The sequence below is a fragment of the Protopterus annectens genome, chromosome 7.part1 (genome assembly GCF_019279795.1).
Source record: "Protopterus annectens isolate FY-2018-M chromosome 7.part1, PAN1.0, whole genome shotgun sequence".
NCBI classification, from domain to species: Eukaryota; Metazoa; Chordata; order Ceratodontiformes; family Protopteridae; genus Protopterus; species Protopterus annectens.
The window spans coordinates 504,091,777-504,116,776 of record NC_056740.1 but is presented as its reverse complement, the minus strand read 5'-3'; the positions used below and the strand labels follow the sequence as shown (position 1 = coordinate 504,116,776).

General features: G+C 38.4%; 1 protein-coding gene across 1 annotated transcript in view; it reads left to right on the top strand.

Annotated features, from left to right (window-relative positions):
- The window catches only part of WDR72 (WD repeat domain 72), a 2,139,079-nt gene that overhangs the window by 1,525,889 nt on the left and 588,190 nt on the right, over positions 1-25,000 (top strand). The window contains exon 17 of the mRNA XM_044078940.1: positions 23,979-24,061. Within this exon, the coding sequence (XP_043934875.1) occupies positions 23,979-24,061 (83 nt within the window). The remainder of the gene's footprint in view (positions 1-23,978; positions 24,062-25,000) is intronic.

Genomic DNA, 25,000 nt, shown 5'->3' with positions numbered 1-25,000 from the left:
CAAGTGAACTGACTGTTTGTATACCCTTCTTAGGCACAAGCAGGGCAACAAACGCATAAACATAAATATGCAAATATTCATCCTTTCAAAGAAAGGGGATTAGTATTCAAAAATATGTACCAAGTAAAGGGTGTAATAAGTCAAGCATTACTCACATGAACAAGTGAAATATCGCTGTGACTGTAATTATACAAAATCTATAGTTACCGTTTTTATAGGTTCATAGGTTCATACTAGGCTATCTGCCCGAGGGCATTTATAAGCCTAGCCCATAGTTTTGTGGCTTACGCCACCCCTTAGTTTGGAGAAACTATGCCCATTATTTAGCTGTGCCTCTGTCGAGCAGTGACACTGAGGTAACCCCTGGGGTGTATCTGCGATCTCCCATCCATTGGTCAAGATTCCTCTTGAACAAGGCCAGCGAGGTGCTCTGCCTCACATAAACCGGGATTTTGTTCCACAGCATAGGGAGTCTTTGGGTGATGAATCTATCCCTCCAGCACGTCCTATTAATAACCATGTCGAGGTTTAAGTCACCCGCCCTTGTGGCTCTGAGGGATCTAGATTTTTTGAGATGAAGCATATTCATCAAATCTGGGTTTGACATGGCCTTGTATGTCAGGCATAGGTCACCTCTGAGCAAGCGGTACGCAACTGAATATAACTGGAGTTCTTTCAGTCGTGCAGCATAAGACAGATTTTTGAGACCCTTTATCCTTTTGGTGAGGAACTTTTGTGGCCTCTCCAGCTGCTGCAAGTGTCGGGTCAGACACATTCCAAATGGGGCATTGTACTCGATCATTGCTCTGATGAGTGATGAGTATAGGGAGACTATGACTTCCCTTGATCTAGATGTGAATCCCTTCATGATAAGGTGGGCAATGTAGAAGGTCTTCCTAACTACTTTAGCAATATGAGTGTCGAATGAAAGGCTACTGTCAACCTGGGTTCCCAGGTCCCTAATAACTTCTTCTGTGTTCAGGGGATTGCCACCTATATGGTAGCTAGGGGTAACCTTATTTTTCCCGAAGGGTATGACTATGTATTTCTTGGCATTTAACTTGAGGCCATGGCTCTGGCACCAGTTATCCGTTTCTGTGAGACCCTTCTGAAGGATATCTGTGTCGGATGTGTTCTCAACTATGGCGCCCAGTTTGCAGTCATTCAAAACTTAAGCTGTATATCTGCAAAGAAAAGTCCACCCTTCAGCATGCACTATAATGGGAAGGAGATGGTCTTTTCAGACCTGAGGGGATATTTGTTTCAGTTTTTGAGTTATGAATGACCCAATCATATTTGATCTCCTATTTCTTTGCAAAAACAGTGATTCTGCATTCACCCACACTAGGGACCTAAGTATACTCCAGCTAATAAAAAGGACTCACTAGAGGGCTCAACCTATGGAATAAGTAATCATAACAGTTCAAAGAAAATACTACCTTGACATTCTGGCTAGTCTCGATGATTGGATGGGCAGAGATTTACACAAGGATTGCCATGTGCAACTCTAGTCAATGTAGGAGATGAGCAGTACTTGCACTTGAGAGAATAATGATAGGAAATAGGGAATTCACCCCGGGGATCGCCTCTGTGGCTCTGCTTGACAGGGGCACAGCAAAATAATGTTCTTTGGTTGAGAAAGCCAAGGTACCTTTTTAGCTAGGCTTATATAGGCCCTAGGGCCAATAGCCTAGTACATACCTATGAACCTATGAATCTATGGACTTTTAAGGCTGTCTGCTTAAATCTTGCATGCATGCTATGTTATATGCATGTGGGTGCCCTAACATAAACATCTGGATGCTTGCACACTCATCACCCTCCTCATCAAAAAAAAAAAAAAGTGTCAGTAACTGTACTTAGTCTGATATGCTGTGCAGGCATCATCACTTCCCTCAGATGTACACATGCACGGATCATTGCTCAGCCATGCAAAATACAGTGAATTAAGAGACAAGATATGGAGCAGAAAGGACTTCAGTATTACAATAACATTATTTGATAAAATATAAGAAGTATCCTTTTTGAAATAAGATTGTAGTTGTAATATCAATATATAACATCTGAGAGAGATAAACTAAGTTTACTCATGGTTTGCTTCCTTAATCATGAGGGTGGCTTGTTCCTAGGGCAGCAAACACTCTGATAAACTGTAGGGTTATAGGTGCATTATACTGTATTTTCTGATCAGACTTTAAATATAGCTCTTAGAAACTTAGGAAGATACAAAAAGAAAAATATAGCAAAGCTAGACTTTCCACTGTGTGATACCTTAAACGTCTTGCTTTAGAAGCAACATGGGATATATGCAAATTACCCTTTAAGGATATCAGGTGTTTCAGCTAAATGGCAATTCTGAACATCCATTACTTTTTCTTTTTATTTATGTACAATTTCAGGCCAATAAAGCCAAACTCCTCCAATTATGGACAGCATGTTTCTGTCTACTTATGGCATCATAAGCACAGCATAAGAGGAATGTTTGACTTTTGATGAGTAAAAAGTCACACCGAAAAAAAAAATGGTTAAAAAACATAAAAAGAAAAATCAGGCAAAGCCAGAATTTCCACTGTGTAATACCATAAACCTCTTGTATCACAGGCAACATGGGATATATGCAAATTACCCTTTAAGGATATCAGGTGTTTCAGCTAAATGGCAGTTCTGAATGTCCATAACTTTTTCTTTTACTTTTAAGTCTATTTATGAACAGTTTCATGCCAATAAAGCCAAACCCCTCTAACTGTGGGAAGGCATGTTTCTGCCTTCTTATTGCATCATCAGCACAGCATAAGAGGAATGTTTGACTTTTGGAAACACAGCCTTAAGACATTTTTTTTCTGTGTGACCTTTTTAGTCATTGTTTTAAACTTAGAAAGATGCTAGAATAGTAGGTTTAGTTTTCATATGCATTTTCTGAAGGATGTAAACTCTGAAACTCAACTCCATGTCATTATTTAGTGAATCTAACTGTCAATTATTTGCCTGGAAACCACAAATTGTAAGAAGAACAGACCAAAGATGCAAGGCAAACATCTGGACATTCTGCAAAAATCTGGACTGATGAGAGGTATGAATCAAGATTCTCTTTTCATGTTTCATTTCAGTTTGCTCTTGAAGTGAATTTCTTGACATCAGTTTCTTGAGCATATATCTTGCATATAATTGGAAACCTGATCATAATCCTCTCGGTTGCAGATTCTAGATCTTAAGTTTTATAAATCTTCATGAATGCATAACACACATCAGTAAGATTCCTTTTGATTTCACTTACTTTATGTAAGTTTGGAGGAATGTTCACTAAGTGCAACACCAAATACATGAAGACTGGTGGATAGAACTACCTCTAAAGACCTTGCAGCATAAGTTCAAGTGTTTATGTGAGTGTATGTGTTGCTTTGTAGGTAGTTGCTGGGGAACTTTCAAGTACATGTGTCAGAGGGTTGCATACAGAGAGACACAAAGTCATAAAAATACCAGGATTTGCAGGCAGAAACATGAGGAATTTGAAGAAGGATACCCAGGCAGTTCCCGTATTAGTAGAACCAGTGGGTCTCATAAAAATGAATTTACAGTCATATTTGATATGCTACCAATACAGGAAAATCCATATGAAAGAGTTCATAGGTTCATAGGCTGGTACTAGGCTATCAGCCCTAAGGCCTATACAAGCCTAGCCATAACAATTCCCTGGCTATTTCTTCACACACTGTTTACTTCCCTGGACCCATGTCTAGCAGGGTGACTGATGTGATCCCCGGGATGAATTTCCTTTCTCCCATCCAATCATCAAGGTTCCTTTTGAAGAGGGCCAATGAGGTGCTCTGCTTGACTTGTATGGGCAGTCTATTCCAGAGTCTGGGGAGTCTCTGGGTCAGGAACCTATCCCTCCAGCATGAGTGATTTCTGAGCACATTGCAGGTGCTGTGAATAACACTTTTGGCTAACATCAAATATTGATACTAATTTCATGAACTTTAATCATCCTTTGACTTAGAAATTGGGTCCATTCCCATTATGGTATGAGAAAACCAAAAGCATTGGATAAATTAAAAAAATGGAAGCATCAGTTATATTTCAGATCCATTTGTGCTTCAGTTTGTGTATCCATGTCCTCTCTGATGTCACAGTCATTCACCATGCCATGCATCTAGACCCCTGTGGTAAAGGAGCCAGTTACCATGCCATGTATCCAGACTCCGATGGTATAGCAGTGATTCATCATGCCATGTATCCTGATCTCCTGTGATGTTGCATTTCTGACCTTAAGAGTGATATGGGCCTGCAGTCCATGTCTACAGTGACCTCTCCTCATGAGGGAAGATTCTTGTCTATCTACATTCATTCTTGGAAGGCACTAGAGAGCTCAGCTTTGCTGGCTGCCTAAGCCCAAACCTTTGGACAGGGCCTTTAGACATTTGGCTAAAAATAGTGTTTCCTGGCAAAAGAACAGAGCAGAAAGAAAGATGAGTGAGAAAGAACAAGCAGAGGAATCAAAGGCTACTTTTAAAGCTGCAGATAAGGAGGAGCAGTTATGTGATTTGTTTAAAAAAGTGATCACAGTAGGCCAAGATGTGAGCTCCTTGAAACAAACAATGGAACTTCAACAAACAAAAGTGAAAAAGTAATAATGAAAGCTGCAAATTCTGAAGGAAGATAAACTGGCAATTAAAGCTGAGGTGCAGGAACTGACTCGCAGAATAGAAGAACTAACAGACATAATATAAAATCAAGAAAAGGAGATTGATAATGTTGAAAATCATTCAAGGAGCAACATCAACAGCTCACATACTAGAGAGAGTGAGCAACAGTGAACTGGAACTGTTTGTAATGCAGCTATTACAGATGAGATCCATGATGCCGGAAAATTAAGAGACACTAACAGAGATGATATACAAAGTGGGATTACAGCAAGCAGCAGCTAAATGAAGACCCACTCATGTTCTGGCATGTTTCCACTCCTATGTTATAAAAAGGGGTTGCTATCTTCTACACAGATAACCTAAGCATAGACTACCTACCTATCAAATACCCTTATGATAACAACGTTGATGTCTTAGTAACGCGGCTCAGAATCAACCCAAAGAAAAATATTACCGTAATAGCCACATGCATACCTCCCAAAAATACTCCCACTGCCACTGTGGAAGTCATAGCCTGGACAGCCTCAACCTAGATCCATGAAACCATTATCACAGGTGACTTCAACTTAGACTGGAACACTTGTACTGGTGATAACCCCTCCACCTTCATAAGTCTACATGGTTTCTTCTAAACAATCCAGTTTCCCACTCGAATAGATAAACATAGCAAAAGGGAATCTATCTTAGACTGGTCATTTATTAACAGTACTACCCACAACTATCTCTCAGGATGCCTTCCAAATAATTTAAGTGACCATAGACCTACCTACTTAATCCATCATCAGCTCGACCCACCCAGAACCATAGTTTACAAAGTCATGCAAAATACCAAAAACTTCTCCAACAAAATATTCTTAGACATGCTCAATAAATGCAACTGGACACCACTCCATCACCTCCAACTCAACCAGGCCATAACGTACTTCAGTGACACATTTCTAGCTATTCTAAATAGCTTAGCATCAACTCGTACATCTTGTGTTAAAAGTAAGAGATTGCCCTGGATATCAACCATTAGACTTCAAAAACTAAGGGACAAAACCTGGTTTCAATACTAGAAAACAAAAGACAATAAAAGTCTGCTAGCATACCAGTAGCTCTGCAATCAATCAAAAAAAAAAAAAAAACTCAAACTAGACAAAAAAAAAAAAACATATTATACATCTATGCAAAACAAATAAAGTTCTGGCAAGCAGTTAACTCGCTCCTCTACCCAGATAAAGTTATAACCTCAGAACCAACAACCAATAACCAAAATGTGAGTATTGCCTCACAAATCAACACCTACTTTATAAACACCATCCTCTTCTTAGTTACAGGGAACAATTCTACCGCACTGTCTCTTCCACCTAATGTGGAAAATAACAACAACACATTTGATCTCAGACCTGCCCCAACTAACACCATAAGAACAATGCTGAAAAACCTGAAACCGTCTTCCTTAGCAGTTGACCAACTCCCCAATGAATACCTCAAATTTTCAGCTGATGCCATACCTCGGCCTATCTCCATTCTAGTAAACAGGTCTATAGCAGAACAATATGTCCCAAAATTATGGAACATTTCCTATATTGCCCCTCTACATAAATAAGGAACATCAACAGAATTAAACAATTACAGACTCATAGCCATCCTTCCCTCCTGTGTCAAAATTCTGGAAAAATGCATCCACACTCAATTGCTACAATACCTGTTACCTCACAACCTTTTATCTCCCTCCCAACACGGTTTCAAACCGAAGCACAGCGCCACCACAGCCCTAATTAATTCCTCTAACACCATTGATCAACTGAGAAATTCAAACCAGCAAGTAAAATCAGTCTTCCTAGACATGTCTAAAGTGTTTGACACTGTCTCCCATCAGAAACTCCTTAGTACTCTTGCCTCACTAAACCTATCAAAGACTTCCCTCTCCTGGTTCCTAAACTGTCTTTGTGGCAGACAACAAGCAGTACGATGGAAATAAAAACTCTCTCCACTTTTGCCTGTCTCGGTCGGAATCCCCCGATGGTCCATACTAGGACCCCTTGTTTTCACCATCTTCTCTAATGATCTAGCCTCATCCATAACACACGCTAAAGTAGTTCAGTGTGCGGATGTTTCAACTTTAATCTGCTCAGCAGATACCTTACCAGACCTCCAAATAGTAGCCCAACAAGCTTTTAATGATATGGAAACATATCTAAGTAAATCACAGCTAATCCTCAATCCCAAAAAGACACAGTTAACGCTATTTACCAGTAGCAAACAATCACCGACCACACCTCCTTTCACCATTCTCTCAACAAACAACACAGTCATCCAACCAGCTGAGCATACAAAATTCCTTCATATGATAATTAATTGACAACAAATTTAGACACAAAGTAAAGTACCTGCACTTTCTGGATTAATGCCTAAACACCCAGAAACAAGAAAGGTACTATAAGGCAGAAAGGTGTAAGGCAAAGCAATAGCACCATGCAACTATTGCAAAAAGTCTGTTTATTAATAGCAGAAAGAATAAGGGATTCTTTAATTTAGATTATAAAGAGAGGGTAGACTTGAAGTCATTACAGGAGGATGAAAATATATGCATATGTCCCGCCGATAAATGCGGACCTATAGTAGTTATGGATAGAGTGTTTTATATTAACAAAATGACTATGTTAAACGATGATCTTTCATATAGGAAAATTATTTATAGTGATGTACATAAAATTGTGAGTAGAATTAAGACTACACTGCAGGAAAACCAAGCAATGAGAGTATTAGTTTTTAATTTGTATAAATATTTTATGATAGAGGATCCACTTATACCCATCATGCAAGGTATACCTAAAGTCCAGAAAAAACCCTTAGACCCACCTATGAGACCTATTGTCTCAGGAAAAGGATGGTGTACAGAACCAATCTCTATATAGCTTGAGAAAGTTTTAAGACCATTTGTAGACCAGAATTGCCTTATTTTAGGAAATTCCAAACAGTTTTTAATGGATCTGCACCAGTATTATCACACTAATATGGATTTCAGGGGAAACATTATGGTCACTTTAGATATTCAATCCTTATTTACAGTAATTCTGAACCACCAAGGTATAGACATGCTACAGAATTATTTGGGGAAATATTCAAGCCTTAATGTAGCAAAAAGAGACATGATAGCATTGCTGATGGAACATGGACATTGTACTAGGAAATTGTAATAGAAAATAATGTGTTTGAGACTGAACCAAATTGGAAACCTGCTACAACATAAAAGCCTGCTTCGCAGCCAACCTTCCACACCAAACCAACTATTGTATTGCTCTACATTAATTAAATTGGCTCAGACCTAACCTTCTCCAGCTGTACCAACTTAAATTCACATACAATATCATTTCCGTCTTGACAGCTGCCCATCCCTCAAGGAACGTGTTGTTCCACACTCATGCCTATGAAGACTAATATCTGCAGACAGAAACATTCTCATGGTAAACAAAGCTAACAATACTCACGGTAAAGCCCTATTCTCAAATCAAATAGCCAAATTATGGAACTCTCTACCCCACACCCTCCAAAACACACTTGAATCTACCAATTTCAAACAACTGCTATTTGAACATCTATCCAAGAACTGTCATTGCTCCTGTGCCTAACCTGACTAACACGGTATCTATAACTCTCTAAAAATACTGTCCACCCCTTACCCCATTTTCTCCCACTCCGCAGTGTTTATTACTACTACAAAAAAAAAAAAAAAAAAAAAAAAAAAAATATATATATATATATATATATATATATATATATATATATATATATATATATATATATATATATATATATATATATATATACATATATATATATAAAGGAAATCTCATTTGTTCATAACTATTATTTAATATGTACACAGTACTAATTTTATTTTTACCACAGTGATCTTCAGTGAAATGCTTGTGTTTTTTCTTTTCTGAACATGTATCTACTAGAAAACTGTATTGAATACTACTTTGTATAGACTAACTAAATGATGTATATTCTGCATCTTACTGTATGCATACTATTGTATTATCTAATTATTGTATTTTGCTTATATTTCTGTGGAGCTTTTCCCCGGGCCTCCGCTGAAAATGGGCTTCTAGCCAAGTCAGACTTTCCTGGTACACAAATGTAAATAAATAAAATAAATAAATAAATCGATGAAATAGTAAGAGAAACAGAAAGTCTAAGCTCATTTGCAGGGATGTTCATAAAGCTGGTCAAAGATTACTCAGAAACACTATAAAAGAAGTAAATTTATAGTGGATGTATGTAATGAACTAGGAAGGAATGAAACAGCTTCAATGTTTTGAATGCTCTGTGATTCTAGAAGTACTGCAGGAAAGAGCTTGGTTCAGGCTGCACAATATGGAGGATGTTCAAAAGGTATGACAGACAGGTTGACAAGACAGGCAGCAAAAATCAGAACTGCCTGCAAGACGTTGACTGGGTGAACAACTTTAAGATATACAAGGGGTGACAGAGAAACACTTGGAGGATGTGCAAATGCAGGGAAAAAAGACTATTATGTACAGAGGGTCTGTACGGCAGTAAAACAGATGAACAGGAAATAAATATTTCATGAAGGCAACAACAAGGAGATGAGAACGGAGACATGATTTTCAAGGGAAACAAGGGGAAGAGTTGCATCAAAGGGGCAAAAAAACAAGAAACCTCTCTCAATGAGATTTATACACAAAATCAGAGGAAGAAGAAAAAGCAGAGACAATCAACAGACATATAAGGAGATGGGAAGATGACTCAGAAACAAACTGCAGGACAGAAGTGGGAATAATATGCATAGAGGCACTTAACGATGAATGGTAGACTTGAAGAGATGGAAGTCAGAATACAGAAGGAATGAAAATGACTGGAGAAAAGAGAGACAATAAATACATGGGAGGTATGGATACTAAAAGACACATGACAAAGGGCAGGTATAAATGAAGCATATACTTATCTTGTGAAACACACCCTAGTAAACATTAAAACATTACAAACAATAAGAAGAACTGAATTAATTTCAAGAGCAATAATGGGTAATGCAGTCAAGAGAGACATACGGGCAAGTCTCCAAGGTAAGTGATATGTTTTTCATAATGGACTGCGCATGCTCTGAGACATAACAATGAAGAATGCAGATCTGTCGAAGGCTGTGCCACCCACACCCCTTGCTAATGAAGTATTCCAAATCCATGATTGCACAATTTATGTGATCTTGCAGAAGGTGTCAGTCAGCTTTCATTGTTCGCCAAATGAAGTAGAAATTTACGAAAGTCGACTAATTATCCAGACCCAGAGATTATACCTAAAGGGTAAGGAAAATGGGTAATTGGGAAATTTCTAGATCTATCTCTTTGCCTAATGTAGACGTCAAGCTTTTAGGAAAGATAGTGACAAGAAGACTAAATGAAGTATTACCAAAAATAATACAAGCAGGGCAGAGTGGCTTGATGAACAGCAGGAAGGCAGAAAAAATGTTTGGAGCTGCTGGAATTCATACACTGGGAGGAACAGAAGCAGGAAGGGAAAGGTGGCATTGTGCTGTCTGACCAGCAGAAGACCTTTAATATGATGAGGTAGAAATACCTATGGAAGAAACTGTAGCAAAAACAGGTAGGGGAAAATATCATCCTTTGGATACTGGCCATATACCAGGACCCAAAAACTGAAATAATCATAAATGGGGGAATATCTAATGAGACAAAGATAGAGAGAGAGACCAGACCTGGGAGCCATTATCTCCAGACCTGTACACACTTGTGATTGAGGACCCTGCAAAAGAAGTTAGACACGACTTTAGCAATGCTTGAAGAAAAGGAGGGGATGAGGTCTCAGGTTGTGTTATATGCAGGTGACTATATTAATGGCAGGGGATGTGATTGTAGCAATGGGAGATAAAAGAAGGACATTTGAGAAGTTTAGGAAAATAGAGGGACTTGGGTACAGCAATAAAAAGGCAGTGGTAGTGAAACTAGGAAAGGAGAAGGGAAGCTGGTATGTAGGTGAGATAAAAGAGGTGAAGTTCCCCGAATACCTAGGGGTCTATGTTCATCACATGGTGAGAGAAAAAATATAGAAAAAAAATAGATTATGTTGAAAAGATGTAAGAGATAGTCTACAGAGGTAGATATGGGGGTGGAGGGGAGGGAGACATACACATTGTTTGGGAGAATTAATGCATAGTACAAATAATACCCTACACTGCAACATACAAACAGAACATATGGGACAAAAGGCTACAACAAGCACAACAGACTACAGAAGACTGGGTCAATAAAAGCAAGTAGAATAGAGTATAAAATTAGAATGAATATTAAGAAATAGGAATGGAGCTCCTGCATATCCCCATGTTTGCACTGACATGTAACTTCATTCACTGGATCAAAACAGAAGAGTTTAAGCAAAAGTAGTAAGGAAGAGGGAGATGTGCAAAGGTTTACAAAAGGACATGAATGAAGCAGAACTAAAATAACTGGCAAAGTGAGCTAAAAGGAACCCAGAAACAATGAGGAACATAAGTGTTTGGAGAAAAGATAGGGAAGAGAAATTAAAAAATGTGGAGGAGAAATGGAATAGCACAAGAAGAAGATTTCTTATACAATGAAAAAAAAAATTCTGGAATGATTTGAAACTATGTAGGAGTTAATACAGAGCACCAGATGGCCAATGATGGAACTGTTTGGTAATCAGGGAGACATGAAAAAAGAATACAGAGAGGACAAAACGAAATGGAACAGGCAGGAAGAAATAGCAAAAGGAGACGGGATGGCATCCTGGAGGAAACAGAAGAGATTAGAAAGAAAAAGGACCGAACAGAAAGGCTAAGGGAAAGAACGGACAAAGTTCAGGAAGAGAAAATGAGAATGAGAAAGAATTGGAAAATGGAGGAAGGATAGAAAGGAGCCGTAGGATACTGGCAGAAGACAGTTTAGGCAGTGAGGTACATGCAGAAAGTACAGCCATTATGCCCTTGTGTAGTCTCCTCGCCAAAACGGAGCAGTGAGGTACATGCAGGAAGTACAGCCATTACGCCCTTGTGTAGTCTCCTCGCCAAAATGGAGCAGTGAGGTAAATGCAGGAAGTACAGCCATTATGCCCTTGTGTAGTGTCCTCACCAAAATGGAATGGAACTGTCACTGAGAAGTTCATAAAAAATTCAGGCAAGAGACACTACACCTAAATGCGTCTGGTAATTGCTACTCCGGACGTTTTCAAAACCTCCTTCCAGTCAATAGTTCTCAGTACAGTTTGAAAACTCACGATCATGTGTTGAATTTCTAGAAAACTCAGGTAGCACAAACATCCTATCTATAATTTAAGTAAAATTATTAAGATAAAACAAAAATAGAAACAAATGAATAAAACAATACATTACAAACCTTCAGTTTTAAACAGATATTGAAAGCAATATTAAATAAAAGCCGCTTACGTAATTTAAAGTTATTGTGTACTTTTTTGCATTAATAGATGCATAAAGTACATGGAGCGAAATATCAAAACCTGAGAATACTGCAAAGATTGTATGTGAGATGCTGGTGGCGTCAGGAGGAATTGGTAGGAATGGTACATATGTTCCTAGCCTGTGAGTGTGTTCAAGAAGTCTGGAAGTAGGCACAACAGTTTTGAGGAGACATACTTCAAAAGGAAGTAGAGCGTACTTGGGAATTATGTGCGTGGGACATAAAGAAAAACGATGGCATCTGAAACGAAAGAGAAATGAACATTATTAGACTGTTCAGTAGCAAAGTAAAAACCATCATGACTGAAAACTGGTAGGGGCAAACAGTGTATGGGAGCATGATTCAAGCAAGAGGTCCATGGACATGGGGAGAAGATGGCAGAATGAGGAACGGAGGGGAGAGAAAATTAAACAAGCAATGGAAAGACGTATTACATTACTACTACAAGCCTGAAAATCATACCAGGAGGAAGGAGAGGGTGAACACAAAGGAAAACCTGGGATGGGGGGGGGCGGTATTAGGTTAGGGAATGAAGCAGCCAACCACTCAAGAGATATGATGCACTATGCATGAGGGTTGCATATAAATGTAATATACTGTGTGGAATTAATAAAGTTTAAAAAAAAATCTACAGTTCAGTCCTACCCCGACACACATCCTGCCAGCATCTCAGATGTTATTTCATCCTGTATTGCTGGTTCAAACAGCAAATAAAACCAATTTTGCCACCCGAATTTGTGTTGTGAAATTTGTTGGTTTTGTGTATGCAGTTTTTCATTTGGTATTGGATTATGTTTTTGTGGTACCAACAGCAAATAGCTGATATTTAAGAGGACTAGTAATAGCACATCTTGTACTGTTGTTGCATTATAGTCAGCACCAACTTACATCACAGTCAGGCGAGGTTGCAGCTCCAGTGATGTCATCCCATCCAAAGTTAATGATGCCACAGGGCCACAGGTGTAGGCTACAAACACAAGCCTGGTAAGAAGAAAGCAATTGAACAATTATGATTTAAATTGTCCACTTAGAATCTGTTATTTTAAGAAGAAAATTGGTACTTTCCAGCAAATACTGGACCATTGAAAGCTGTGTTTTGACTTTTCCCTCATAGATAGACAGAAGGGATAATACACTAGCAATGGTGTATACTGTATATGTTTGTGAACATTTAGATATGTTCATATATGATTAAAGATTCAATTTTCTCAAATTTTGTGTTTTCTGTCATGGCAATCAGAGTATTATGTGACGTATATGTATGTGTATATGGATCCCCTTCATTAGATCAAAATCTCAGAACATCGAACCTCTGATCATCACAGACCAGAAGTTTGAAGTTTTGAAATATCAAACCTTGTGATTCGAGATCATCTTACAGTGTGGAATGAGAACTGTACCATTCTCTTCACTGTAGTGCAATCTCAGAGTTGGTATATTTAAGTAGCAGAGGGTATGGGGCATGCTGAGGGGCTTGCCCTCCCCTGAAAAAAATGTGGAAAAAAAAGTTTCATATTTTAGATTTTTTTTCATAGGATATTTCAAAACCTCAATCTTGTGGTCTGCGATGCTTAGAAGTTCAATGTTCTGAGATTTCGATCCTATGAAGTAGGCCCATGTATATGTATATGTATATGCATATGTACAGTATATGTATATACATGTATATGCTTAAAAGTCAGTAATCTTCTGTTGACATCACAATATGCTGTCATGAAAGCTAATATGATGTCACTGTTAATGTAGCATTGCCTGTGGTGTGGAGAAAGTGACTGCATATGAACAATAATTGTGTATTTTGTTTCAATGAACATTACATAGCTAATAAGTTAAGTGTAAGAGAAATATAATTTTGTACATCTAATACAGACAAAACTATGTCAAAAACATTAGTGGCTTTTTAGCAAGCATTTCTAGGGCATGTCTCTGAAGATATTCACAATTCTCACCGGTCTGTGGAATCCTTATATGCCAGTTTAGTCACAACCCATCATTTGTAACTTGTTAGAAGCATTCTATTTAACAGCAGTACTGACCATTTCAGAGTTTTACATTATTAAGTATTGGATCCAACCACTTTCTATAATAGAGAATGTACTTCATCCATAGATGTGAATGCCAAGCATTTTATTATGTACCTTTTTATCCTTCTACCTTCATAAATTTGAATGCCAAACTTTTTGTTGTGCATGTAATGCCATGATTATGTTCTAAAAAAGGAAAAAAGATAAGCTTGTTTACCACATTTCCAACATCAGAATACAACACATTGCTTCCTCTGTTCCATTATAAATTAGACCTGGTTGACGGTATTACCACCACAAAAGATGTGCACTCAGGTAAGGATGATTCAGGCCAGCCTATTGCCTTTTTGTAAGGATCTGAGTTTCTGTACTTTGTCATTTATTTCATGACAGGAATGTTATCATAACCCTTTCTGTTAAATGTACATATGTTGTGGCATATTGTACTAGAATATGATGAAGTAATCTTATAAACTTGGTGTCATTATCTTTACAAGTGGTACAGTGGTTAGTTTTGTCATCTCACAGCAAGAGGGTCTCTGGTTCGATTCCCAAGTGAGGTGCTTTCTGTGTGGAGTCTACATGTTCTCACTGTGTTTGTGTCAGTTCCCTCTGGGTGCTCCAGTTTCCACCCACATTCCAAAGACAAGCATATGGAGTTTCTCCCTGGGCCTTCACTGAAAATGGGCTCTGTCCCATTTGGACTTTCCTGATAAACAAATATTCAATAAGTATCACCTTTTCTAAGTAGGACAAATGCAAGAAGACCCAGGTAGTGTACATTTTGCTATGTCTGGCTGTAACCCTTCATAATTTGCTTGAACAGTCTTAGAGGTGGACTAAAAAACCTTTCTTTCTTTTTCTTTCTTTCTTTCTTTCTTTCTTTCTTTCTTTCTTTCTTTCTTTCTTTCTTTCTTCTTTCTTTCTATCTTTCTTTCTCACACCTCTAAGTTGCTGTCAGTAGTAGATGTCACAGCCTCTCCTCCTACACAAAATACTCCAATTTATGTTCTTATCACAGGTCTCTTTATTTTAACCAAGGCCTCAAAAAGCCTAATCTTAGTCAGATGCAAGTATAAGTCGTTGTACAGCCTAGAATTTCAAATGTTTGCCATGCGAACTTTATCACCATAGAAGTTAACCAAACCTCTACTAAATTTCTCTATATGTTCCTGATAGTATCACATTAGTTATTAATTTATTCAGATGACTTGCAAATCTGCTGTGAAAAAAATCTATTTTCAAAATTGTATTATCACTTTATATTCACCAAAGCTTGTAATTTCTTGTCCATATATTTTGGTCTGTGAATTGCTCTCAGGTTTTCATTCTTAGATCTTTTGAAAGCCAGTACAGCTCTCTTCTTTTTAATCTGCAATACAGTGAATGTAGTTTTAGTACAGTCAATGTTTCTAAATAAGAACTGTTTCTTATAGGAAATATCCTTTAAAAAAAAAAAAAAAATATATATATATATATATTTTTTTTTTTTTTTTTTTTTTTACTTTATTCAAGGTTGTATACCTCCCTGACCGAGTAAATGATGTAACTAGAACATCACTGTTATCACTGACCCTCTACTTTGCATTTTCTAGAAGGGGTCAGGATATCACATCAACTGTCATCATCTTTCTTGATTCAGTACTACTCCCCTACCTCCTTCAATGGTCATGCCTGACTGCCACAGGTCTTCTCTCATGCAGTCCATCAATCTCTTTGCTGGACATCCTTGTTTCTTCTTGCCTTCTTCTTGACTCTCCCAAATCATCTTCACCAGATCACCTTCTACTCTTCAGCATGTGTATGTGAGCCACCATAATTTTTTTTCTTTTTGGCCCCCTCTGCAATTGCAATTACTTTGGCTTTTGCTCTGATGTCCCCAGTTCATCTATTTCACAGTGTGCATCGTACCACCCAGCTTGTGTACATAATCTCTGGCTTCCTCAGCTGCTCTACCTGCACAGCCCAGGTTTCTGTACCAAAGAGTAGTACTGGTCGCACTTCTGTTTTGTACACATTACTTTTCAACCTCTTTGGCATGTTTATCTCTCACACTACCCCATAATACTCAGTGCCATTTGGCTGCAGCCCCTCCGATTGTAGCTTTGACCTCCTTATTCAGACTTAACCTTCTCATCAAACACTCCTTCCAGATGTGTGAAACTGTTAACCTGTTCCACTATTATATCCTCTATCTCAATTTTCAGATTCTTCTGATTTCTTCTGTTCACTGCCATGACAACTGTTATGTCTGTACTCAGTCTCATCCCAAGTGCTTCCAGTTTTGCATTGTATTCTTCCGTTATTTGCTAAAGTTCTTGTTCAGAGTCTGCCTGTAATGCCACATCATCTGCATACAGCAGCTTTGTTGATCTGTCCCCTCTGACCTGTTTGCTAATGTAGTCCATCACCTGTATGACCAGCAGTCATCTCAGAATTGAACCCTGATGGATACCCATACCACTGGGAACCCTTCGTGAGTCTGAGTACTCTTCATACAGTAAACTCTCAGTTAACCAGAACTCAAGCAACTGGAACTCTCAAGCAACCAGACAAAAGAAATACAGTACAGTATGAACAATTCAGTTTTTTATGTGCTGAACGTTGCCCCCCCCCCACACAGAAACATACCTTACATTTTTAGAGTTTTAGAGTTTTAAAAAGGAAGAATACCAATAAAGTCATTCTCTCCCCAATCTGAGAATAAGACAAACCAAACAAGTCACACTGTAAAATGTCAACACTCTCTCCATACTCAGTTTGCATCAGATTGCACATTCTCTCTCCGATCCCTCACACACTCTCTCTTCAGCTTTCATACATCTCCCAGATCTCTTACACACTTTCACTTCTGCTTTCATACATGTATTCACTCACACTTTCTCTCTCCGATCTCTCTCACACACACTGTCTTCAGCTTTCATATATCTCTCTGATCTCTCACACACAGTCACATCTGCTTTCATACATGCATTCACTCTCTCTATTCAATTCATTCAATTCCAATTCACTCAGTGTGCCACTGAAAACCATTTCATGTGCCACGCTTTCTAGGGGAAATATAAGTTTAAAATATTATTATTCCAGGCAGGCTTTTAATTACTGTATTCCAATATTAAAATCAAATAAATACAGTATTTATAGTTGGGTATGGTATAGTACAGGGTACAGTATTTAGGTTCATATGTTCATAGGTGTGTACTAGGCTAATGGCCCTGGAGCCTTTACAAGCCTAGCCCATAGGATTACCCTGGCATCGTGCCAGCCAACCTTATTTCCCAGTGCCTCTGTCAAGTAGAGCCACTGGAGTGATCCTGGGGTGAATTTTCTATTTCCCATCCACTCATCAAGATTTGTCTTGAAGAGGGCCAGTGAGGCGCTCCGCTTGACATGTATGGGAAGTCTATTCCATAGCATGGGCAGTCTGTAGGTTATGAACCTGTCCCTCCAGCTTGTTCTGTTGTTTGTGCTAATGACATTGAGGTCTCTAGAGCATGTAGTGTGGAGGAATTGGGATTTCTTTAGATGTAGCATTTCTAACTGGGTCAGACATGGCTTTGTAAGTCAAGCAGAGATCGTCTCTAAGTAGGCGATATGAGACAGAGAATAGTTGGAGTTTTTTGAGTCTGTCCATATAGGGCAAGTGTTTAAGGCCTAAGATCCTCTTTATGAGGTATTTTTGCGGCCTCTCCAGTTGTTGCAGGTGTCTAGTGAGGTACACGCCAAATGGGGCATTGTACTCGATGATTGGCCTAATGAGGGAAGAGTAGAGGGAGACAATGACCCCTTTCTTCCTGGATGCAAAACCCTTAGTAATCAGATGTGCCACATAGAAGGACTTTCTGACCACAGTGGCAATGTGGTGGACAAAAGAGAGGTTGCTGTCAACCTGTGTTCCCAGATCTATTATGACACCTTCTGTGTTCAGTGGACTACCATCGATGTGGTAATTCATGGGAACCGGGTTTTTCCCAAAGGGGATGATGACACATTTTTTGGCAGTGAGCTTAAGGCCATGGTTCTGACACCAGTCATTGGTCTCAGTGAGGCCTTTCTCTAGGATGTCAGCATCACTTGGGGAGTTAATTATGGCTACCAACTTGCAATCATCTGCAAACTTTGTTAGCCAGAGTTCCTTCATGTCGGCCTGGACTTCAGAGAAGTAGATACCAAACAGGAGAGGACCCAGGACCGAACCCTGTGGGACTCCATTCGTGACTGGTCGACAGTCTGACTTGGAGTCAGATACTTTCACACTGTGGGTTCTATCTGTGAGCCAATTTGCAACCCACCTAGTGATATAGGGGTTGATGCCTAGCTTAGTCAGTTTTTCTATGATTCCCGAGTGGGAATGGTATCAAAGGCCTTCGCCAGATCAAGGTAGGCTGTATGAACCACCTTGCCTTCATCCACAGCTCTAGTGACTAACTCAAAGAAGTCAACCAGGTTGAGCAGGCATGATCCACCCTTCACAAAACCAAACTGTGTGGGATCCAGAGTTTGGAGGTTCCCTATATCTTTATTTATTAGGTCCATGATTTGCCAGGTCTATTTTTAATAGTAACTCTCAAGCAACCACAAACTATACTTATCCAGCATCTAACAATCCCCATGGGTGGCGGTTAACTGAGAGTTTACTGTACATGCATGCCTCTCAACCTCTTATGGCAAGAAATCTGCACAAAGCATAAAATAATGGGGGATCAAAGGCCCAAAAATAGGAACAGATTTTAAATATTACTCTTATAAACTTATAAAGGTGCTAGAATAACAAGTATTATGTTAGCATGCATTTTCTGAAGGATATAAAGTCTGAAACTAAAAGCTGTGCCATTCCTTAGTGAATTCAATCCTCAGTGATTTGCTAGAAAAGCACAGACCAAAAATATAAGCAAAAAATCTGGACAGTCAAGAGGTATTCATACTTGTCATTGGATCTTGTACATAGCCTGCACTAATTATACCGATGTTTCTGGGACTTCAAACCATTGCAGCAGAACTGCTCAAATCAGTGATCTTTGAACTTTGTCATATGATTTCTCCAAGTCTAGGAATGCCCAGTTGGACTCTTTCCTCATCTCTAGCTTCTTCTCAGCTATTTTTCTAACTGCAAACTTCAGGTCAGTTGTGCTGCATCCTGATCTGAATCTGAACTGCTCATATCCCATCTTACTTTCTACTACTCTGCATATTCACATATCAGTTACCTTCTCCAGCACTGTCATGTGGTGCAACAGGAGTTTGACACTTCTGTGCTGCCCATAGTTCTGAATGGCCCCCTTTTGTTTGTACACTGGCACTAGAATACTTATTCACCAGTCACCTGGGAAACACCTTTCTCTCCATAATGTTATGAATACCCTCGGGAGCCATGTCTGTTCTAATTCACCCAACCTCTTGATGATATCAGTCCCAGCCTTGCCGGTGCCCATACTCTTCCCTAACTTCATTCCTTGATCCTATCCTTGCAGGATGGGGCTTATTTTTCTTTTTATTGTAGATTGTATCTGGGGCCAGCTTTTGTTTGGTTTTCTTCATTCAGAAGCTGGTTAAAGTACTCCTTCCATCTACCTATGATATTATGTGGACTAGTGAACAATTGTTGGCATCCCTTATGAAAGGTGTCTGATGACTATCTCCTTTATTTTTCTTTTTTGCAAACCTGATGGAGTTTATTTGTGCCAGCTGCTTAGTCACTCTCCCGAAACTGACAGTGCCTCTGATGCCTCATTCTTTGCACTTATGACTGCTCCTTTAGCTTCTTTGTAACCAACCAGTATTCCTTCTTAGCATGATCTGTCTTTTCTGCCCCCCCCACTTTTTCCTGCACTCCCGCCTTTCTTTTGATAACTTCCTGGGCTTCTACATTCCACCACCAGCTTTACTTATGCACTTTATTCCCATACCTGGCTCAGCTGCATATCAGTTCTGTAGTCATCATGCATGCTGCTTCGAGATGCTGCTATTCTTCTTCAACTCCACCTATTTCCTCATCATCCTCTTGTGATAGTGCACTTAGTGTTTTCTTTTGCTCTTTTGCTTTTGGTCCAGATGACGTCCAGGTGTCCAACCTATTCTCTGTTGACTTTCCAACCCCTAACCATTGCTTGTATATGATTGTAGCAGCTGATGGTTTATGCTGTGGGCTGACTGTTTCACAGGGGATGACTTTGCAATCATTTATTCTACCACAGTACCCTTTTCTTATGAAGAGGAAGTCTACCTGAATTGCATGTCAGCCACTCTTGTGTGCCATCTTGTTACTGTCTCTTTTGCTGAACCATATGATGGCCACCACTTAGTAGTTATAAGTCTAGAATGGCCTTTGCTTCCATATTCTTCATGACATACTCATGTGGACTCAGGCAGTCTGTCTGTCCTAAAATGATATTACTAGACAGATATTTAATAATTGGCTAATCTTTGCCAAAAATGGTTTCAGAACCTTTATGTTCATAGTTATGACTGTTCTTAAGATGGTCCTATTCAAAATGTAGCAATGCTTTGGTATAACCTTAGCATTTGTCTCAAAGTCTAAAGTTCTGTTCACCAACATTCCTAAATCCTTATATTTTTAAATACTTTGTAGGATGTTGGCAATTTAGTAGAGAGATAGATTCTATTAGACTGCTCACTATGTAGGACAACATTATTTGCTCTGATTAAAATGAATGTAGTGACCTGTCCAGGCATGTACTATACCTATATATAGGTTTTGCTGGCCAAGACTGTTGGTCAACAATGTCACTGTGTAGCAAAGGAGAACATCTCAAAAACTTGCTTAAATGTTCTACTGCTGGCAAAAAAAGAAAAGGGATGATTGCAGCCAACAGCCTTGCTTTGTACAGTTTCAAAAATGGAAAAGCAGGACAGACCACCACCTTCATTTATATCCTAATTACCTGCAAAACTGGAGACCAAAGTATATTAATTTTAAGACCTTAAACATGTATTTCCATTTTAAGCTATCAAAATGTCTTAGCAAAATTCCAAGAAAAGTGTCTCTGAATCTGTAATTCCATGTAGTTAAGCATGACTCCTATCATGTATCTCAGTAGTATGTGTTTCCCTGACATGTTATGAATCCCTAGCTGCATCAAAGACTTTTATTTTGTTGGCTAGAACCAGAGGGAGTATATTTATGTCACTGTTAATCAAAGAAATAAGATAACTCCCTGCTCAAGTAACAGCCCTTCTCGAATTGTGAGGCTTCTCCATAAAGGCTTCATTAAGCCCACCCATCTCAAAGATATATATATATATATATATATATATATATACATACATATATATATATATATATATATATATATACATATACATATATATATATATATATATATATACACATATATATATATATATACATATATATATATATATATATATATATGTGTGTGTGTGTGTGTGTGTGTGTGTATATATGCAGCGGTAGCGTTATCACCTCACAGAAAGAGGTTCTCTGGTTCAATTCTCAGCTAGGATGCCTTTTGTGCGGAGTCTGCATGTCCTCCCTGTGTTCATGTGGGATTCCTCCAGGTGCTCTGGTTTCCTCCCACATTACAAAGACATGCATCTGGAGGGTTTCTCCCTGGGTCTCCGCTGAAAATTGGCTTAGTTCAAAGTCGGACTTTCCCAGTAAACAAATGTTAAATAAAAAAAAAAAAAAAATATATATATATATATATATATATATATATATATATATATATATATATATATACATGTGTAAAAATCACATATGCATGAAAGTAACACTGACTATGGGAAGCTCTCGTAGGGGCTCCTCCACCACAGGGGGCTTTTTTTACATACTTCTGGCCATAAACCACTCTTCCCCAATGAGACTATGTGCCGTCTTTCAGTAATCCCTTCCTTTGACTTTCCTTGGAAGATTTTACCTGTAGCAGCCACAAAAGCTATACAGTCTGAATTCTTTATTTCATCTGAAAGGCCTACTGCATGCATTGGATAATCATGAACATTTCTGCTAGTTCATTTACCTTTGTATGCAGTTTATCTGTATCGAGTTGCAGAATTTGAATTTGATATTGCTGCTTATGGCCCATTCTTTTGTGGTACTTGATGAGTCCTCTGAGCGACCTGATGTTTTCTGGCAAGCATTTAAGGTGAACTCTCAGGCATTTAACTGCTGGGTGATTTTCTTATTTCCAGCAACTCAGCTACTTGCTGTATGGAACCTTGTTCCAATTTCACTTTCACTTCCATATTGTCATGCTGTTGATGGCCTGGAACATCATAGACCAAGCACAGATGTAGCTTCCTTCACTCACGGTGCTTGAACATACGTGCCCCTCACTGAGATGATAGATTTCTAAGTCTGTGTATCACTTCACAATTCAAAGCTGACACTTTGCACTTATTAGCTCTTTTATACAGTATTCATAATGTAAAGAAGTGGCTGTAGAGAGTCTGCTCTCTCTTATGGAATCTGAAGTATACTTTACAGCGTCATACTGGAAAAAGGATATATAGACTGCATTTTATATAGCATACATCATGAACAGAAGGATGTGAAAAATAAAAAAGACAGCTGGGTGCACAAGTCCCAAGATAAAAAAAGTGCCCTGGTATGCGGACTGGTGCCAGGACTAGAAGAAATGGCAATGTAGAATCCTCAAGACACAGAAACATTCCTACAATGGGGTTAGGCCAGACACAGTGGGATGATGGCTCCCTTGGTGTAGCAGAAAGTAGCAGCCTACAAAAACCGACAGGCCAAAAAAGAGCTATAAAGATGACCGAGTGGACTATTGAGGATAAGAAAGAAATTATGGGTTGTTATGCAAGAAGCACAGAAATTCCATACAGGCAGAAGTTGTCTATTCTAGGAATACTACGGGTGCTGCAAAGTGCACTTGTAGCTTACATCAAAGATTGAAACAATACTAATTTTATGAACTTTAATCATACTTTGACTTAGGAATGGGGTCCATTCCCATCATGGTAAAATAAACCCAAAAAACTGAAAGAAAAGGACATATATATGTTCTTTTTATCTTCAACATCCAACATTTTAAATAATAGTTCCATCATTTTATCTTGTTTTACTTCTATAGTCAAACGAAAAGTTGAAATGTCTAATGACAAAAGGTGCCAAAAAATAGTAATAATAATAATTGCTTTGTTCCACTGTAGGGTATTTATATGATCAGTGCTATGTGCAGTGGAGGTGTTAATGCATCACTTACCTAATTAAAGTTAGGTTGTAACATAAGATAGCAATGGAGTCCTAGCTGAAAGACTGGAATAGTTAACTAATTTAATGAGGTCTTTAGTTGTCCATTCCTTCTGAGCTTTCCCTTTATGGAGAACATCTTAAACTGAATTCTTATATATTTGAAGTGTACAGCATATGAAGTCAGAAACACTATGCAACTTTGTGTACATCTGGTCTGGATCTGCACTGTAAACATTCCTTTGTTTTTGCCATACCAGGAATTCAATAAATAGCCACTTTTGTTGTTTTGTCATACTGCAATAACATTTCTGGTAAGAAAAACTTAGAAGTTTGTCTGGGCCAGTTAACTACTGCAATCTTTTGGAACCTATCACAAGCTGCATTGTTTCAATGTTATATGGTGATTTGTTCTCAATGTATTTCTTCATTTTTGTTTCTGCCATTGGTTTACATACATTTACTTAAAATCAAAATATTTCTTAATTGTTACTGTAATTTCAAAGTATGGCATGTTAATAGAAAAAAAAATAACAATCGTAAATAAAGTATAGAAGTACAGTTTAAATAACTACTATGCAATTGATATTTAACCTGTAAATTCAGTGTCTACAGTTAAATATTTTATTTACTTATTTCTTTCTGCTAGCACAACATATTCAGCACTCCTTGGATATGGACACAGGATTTCCACGCAGCCTGGTTTTACGTTGGCAAACCCAATCAGTTCAGGTACGGAGTGAGAGTTGTTACTGCTAATAATGATGTAAGCTAAGTGGTGACACAATATGCCATGGTGATATTTTGAACTAAATATATTATGACGTGAACAATTCTTTACTCATAAGATCTGATTTTATATGTTCTGTCTTTGAAGCATTTTCAAATAGCTCCTGTCAAAATGTATTTATCAGTCCGGAGAAGATGTTACATGCAACTTGACAGAAGAATATTGTAATATCTTTACAAAGCACAAAGAAACCATTTTGGTAAACTAATTTAGGAAAAGTCAGTATTTATTTCGATCACATCATAAATTTCACTTCAAACCTTCCTTATCCAGTGCCCCTGTGCCATTGGCAACATATCCGAACAGATTACACTGGTAGATTTGTAACCATCTTTTCTTTTTTCAAGAGATTTCACCCAAGTAAGAATAAATGAGCAGGGCAATGTAAAACTAATGCAATTTATTAAGCTGTAGTTAAGGGTTTGGTTGGATTTTTGTTAAATATATATTACAGTAATGTTATTAGGGTGTTTGGCACAGCAGTTGTACCTATGTATGCATTTAGAATAATTCATTAGGCAAGCATGCCTTTACATTCTGAACTGAGTAAGGAAAGCACAGAGGTGATAGGGGTAGGTCTTGCTATAAAATTCTAAATGTTACTCTTTAACAAGACTTACTTCTCTGTCTTAGATCTTGGCTGGAATACCACTCATGTGGAGCAAATATATCACCCCTGTGTCCCTGTGAGGTTTTGCTACAATCTTCAGTTTCTTTTCAGCATCCAAGGGCATGCTGATGATGGGTGAACTGTGTATAAATTGTGTGTGTATGTGTGTGTGTGTGTGTGTGTGTGTGTGTGTGTGTGTGTGTGTGTGTGTGTGTGTGTGTGTGTGTGTGTGTGTGTGTGTGTGTGTGTGTGTGTGTGTGTACGTGTGTGT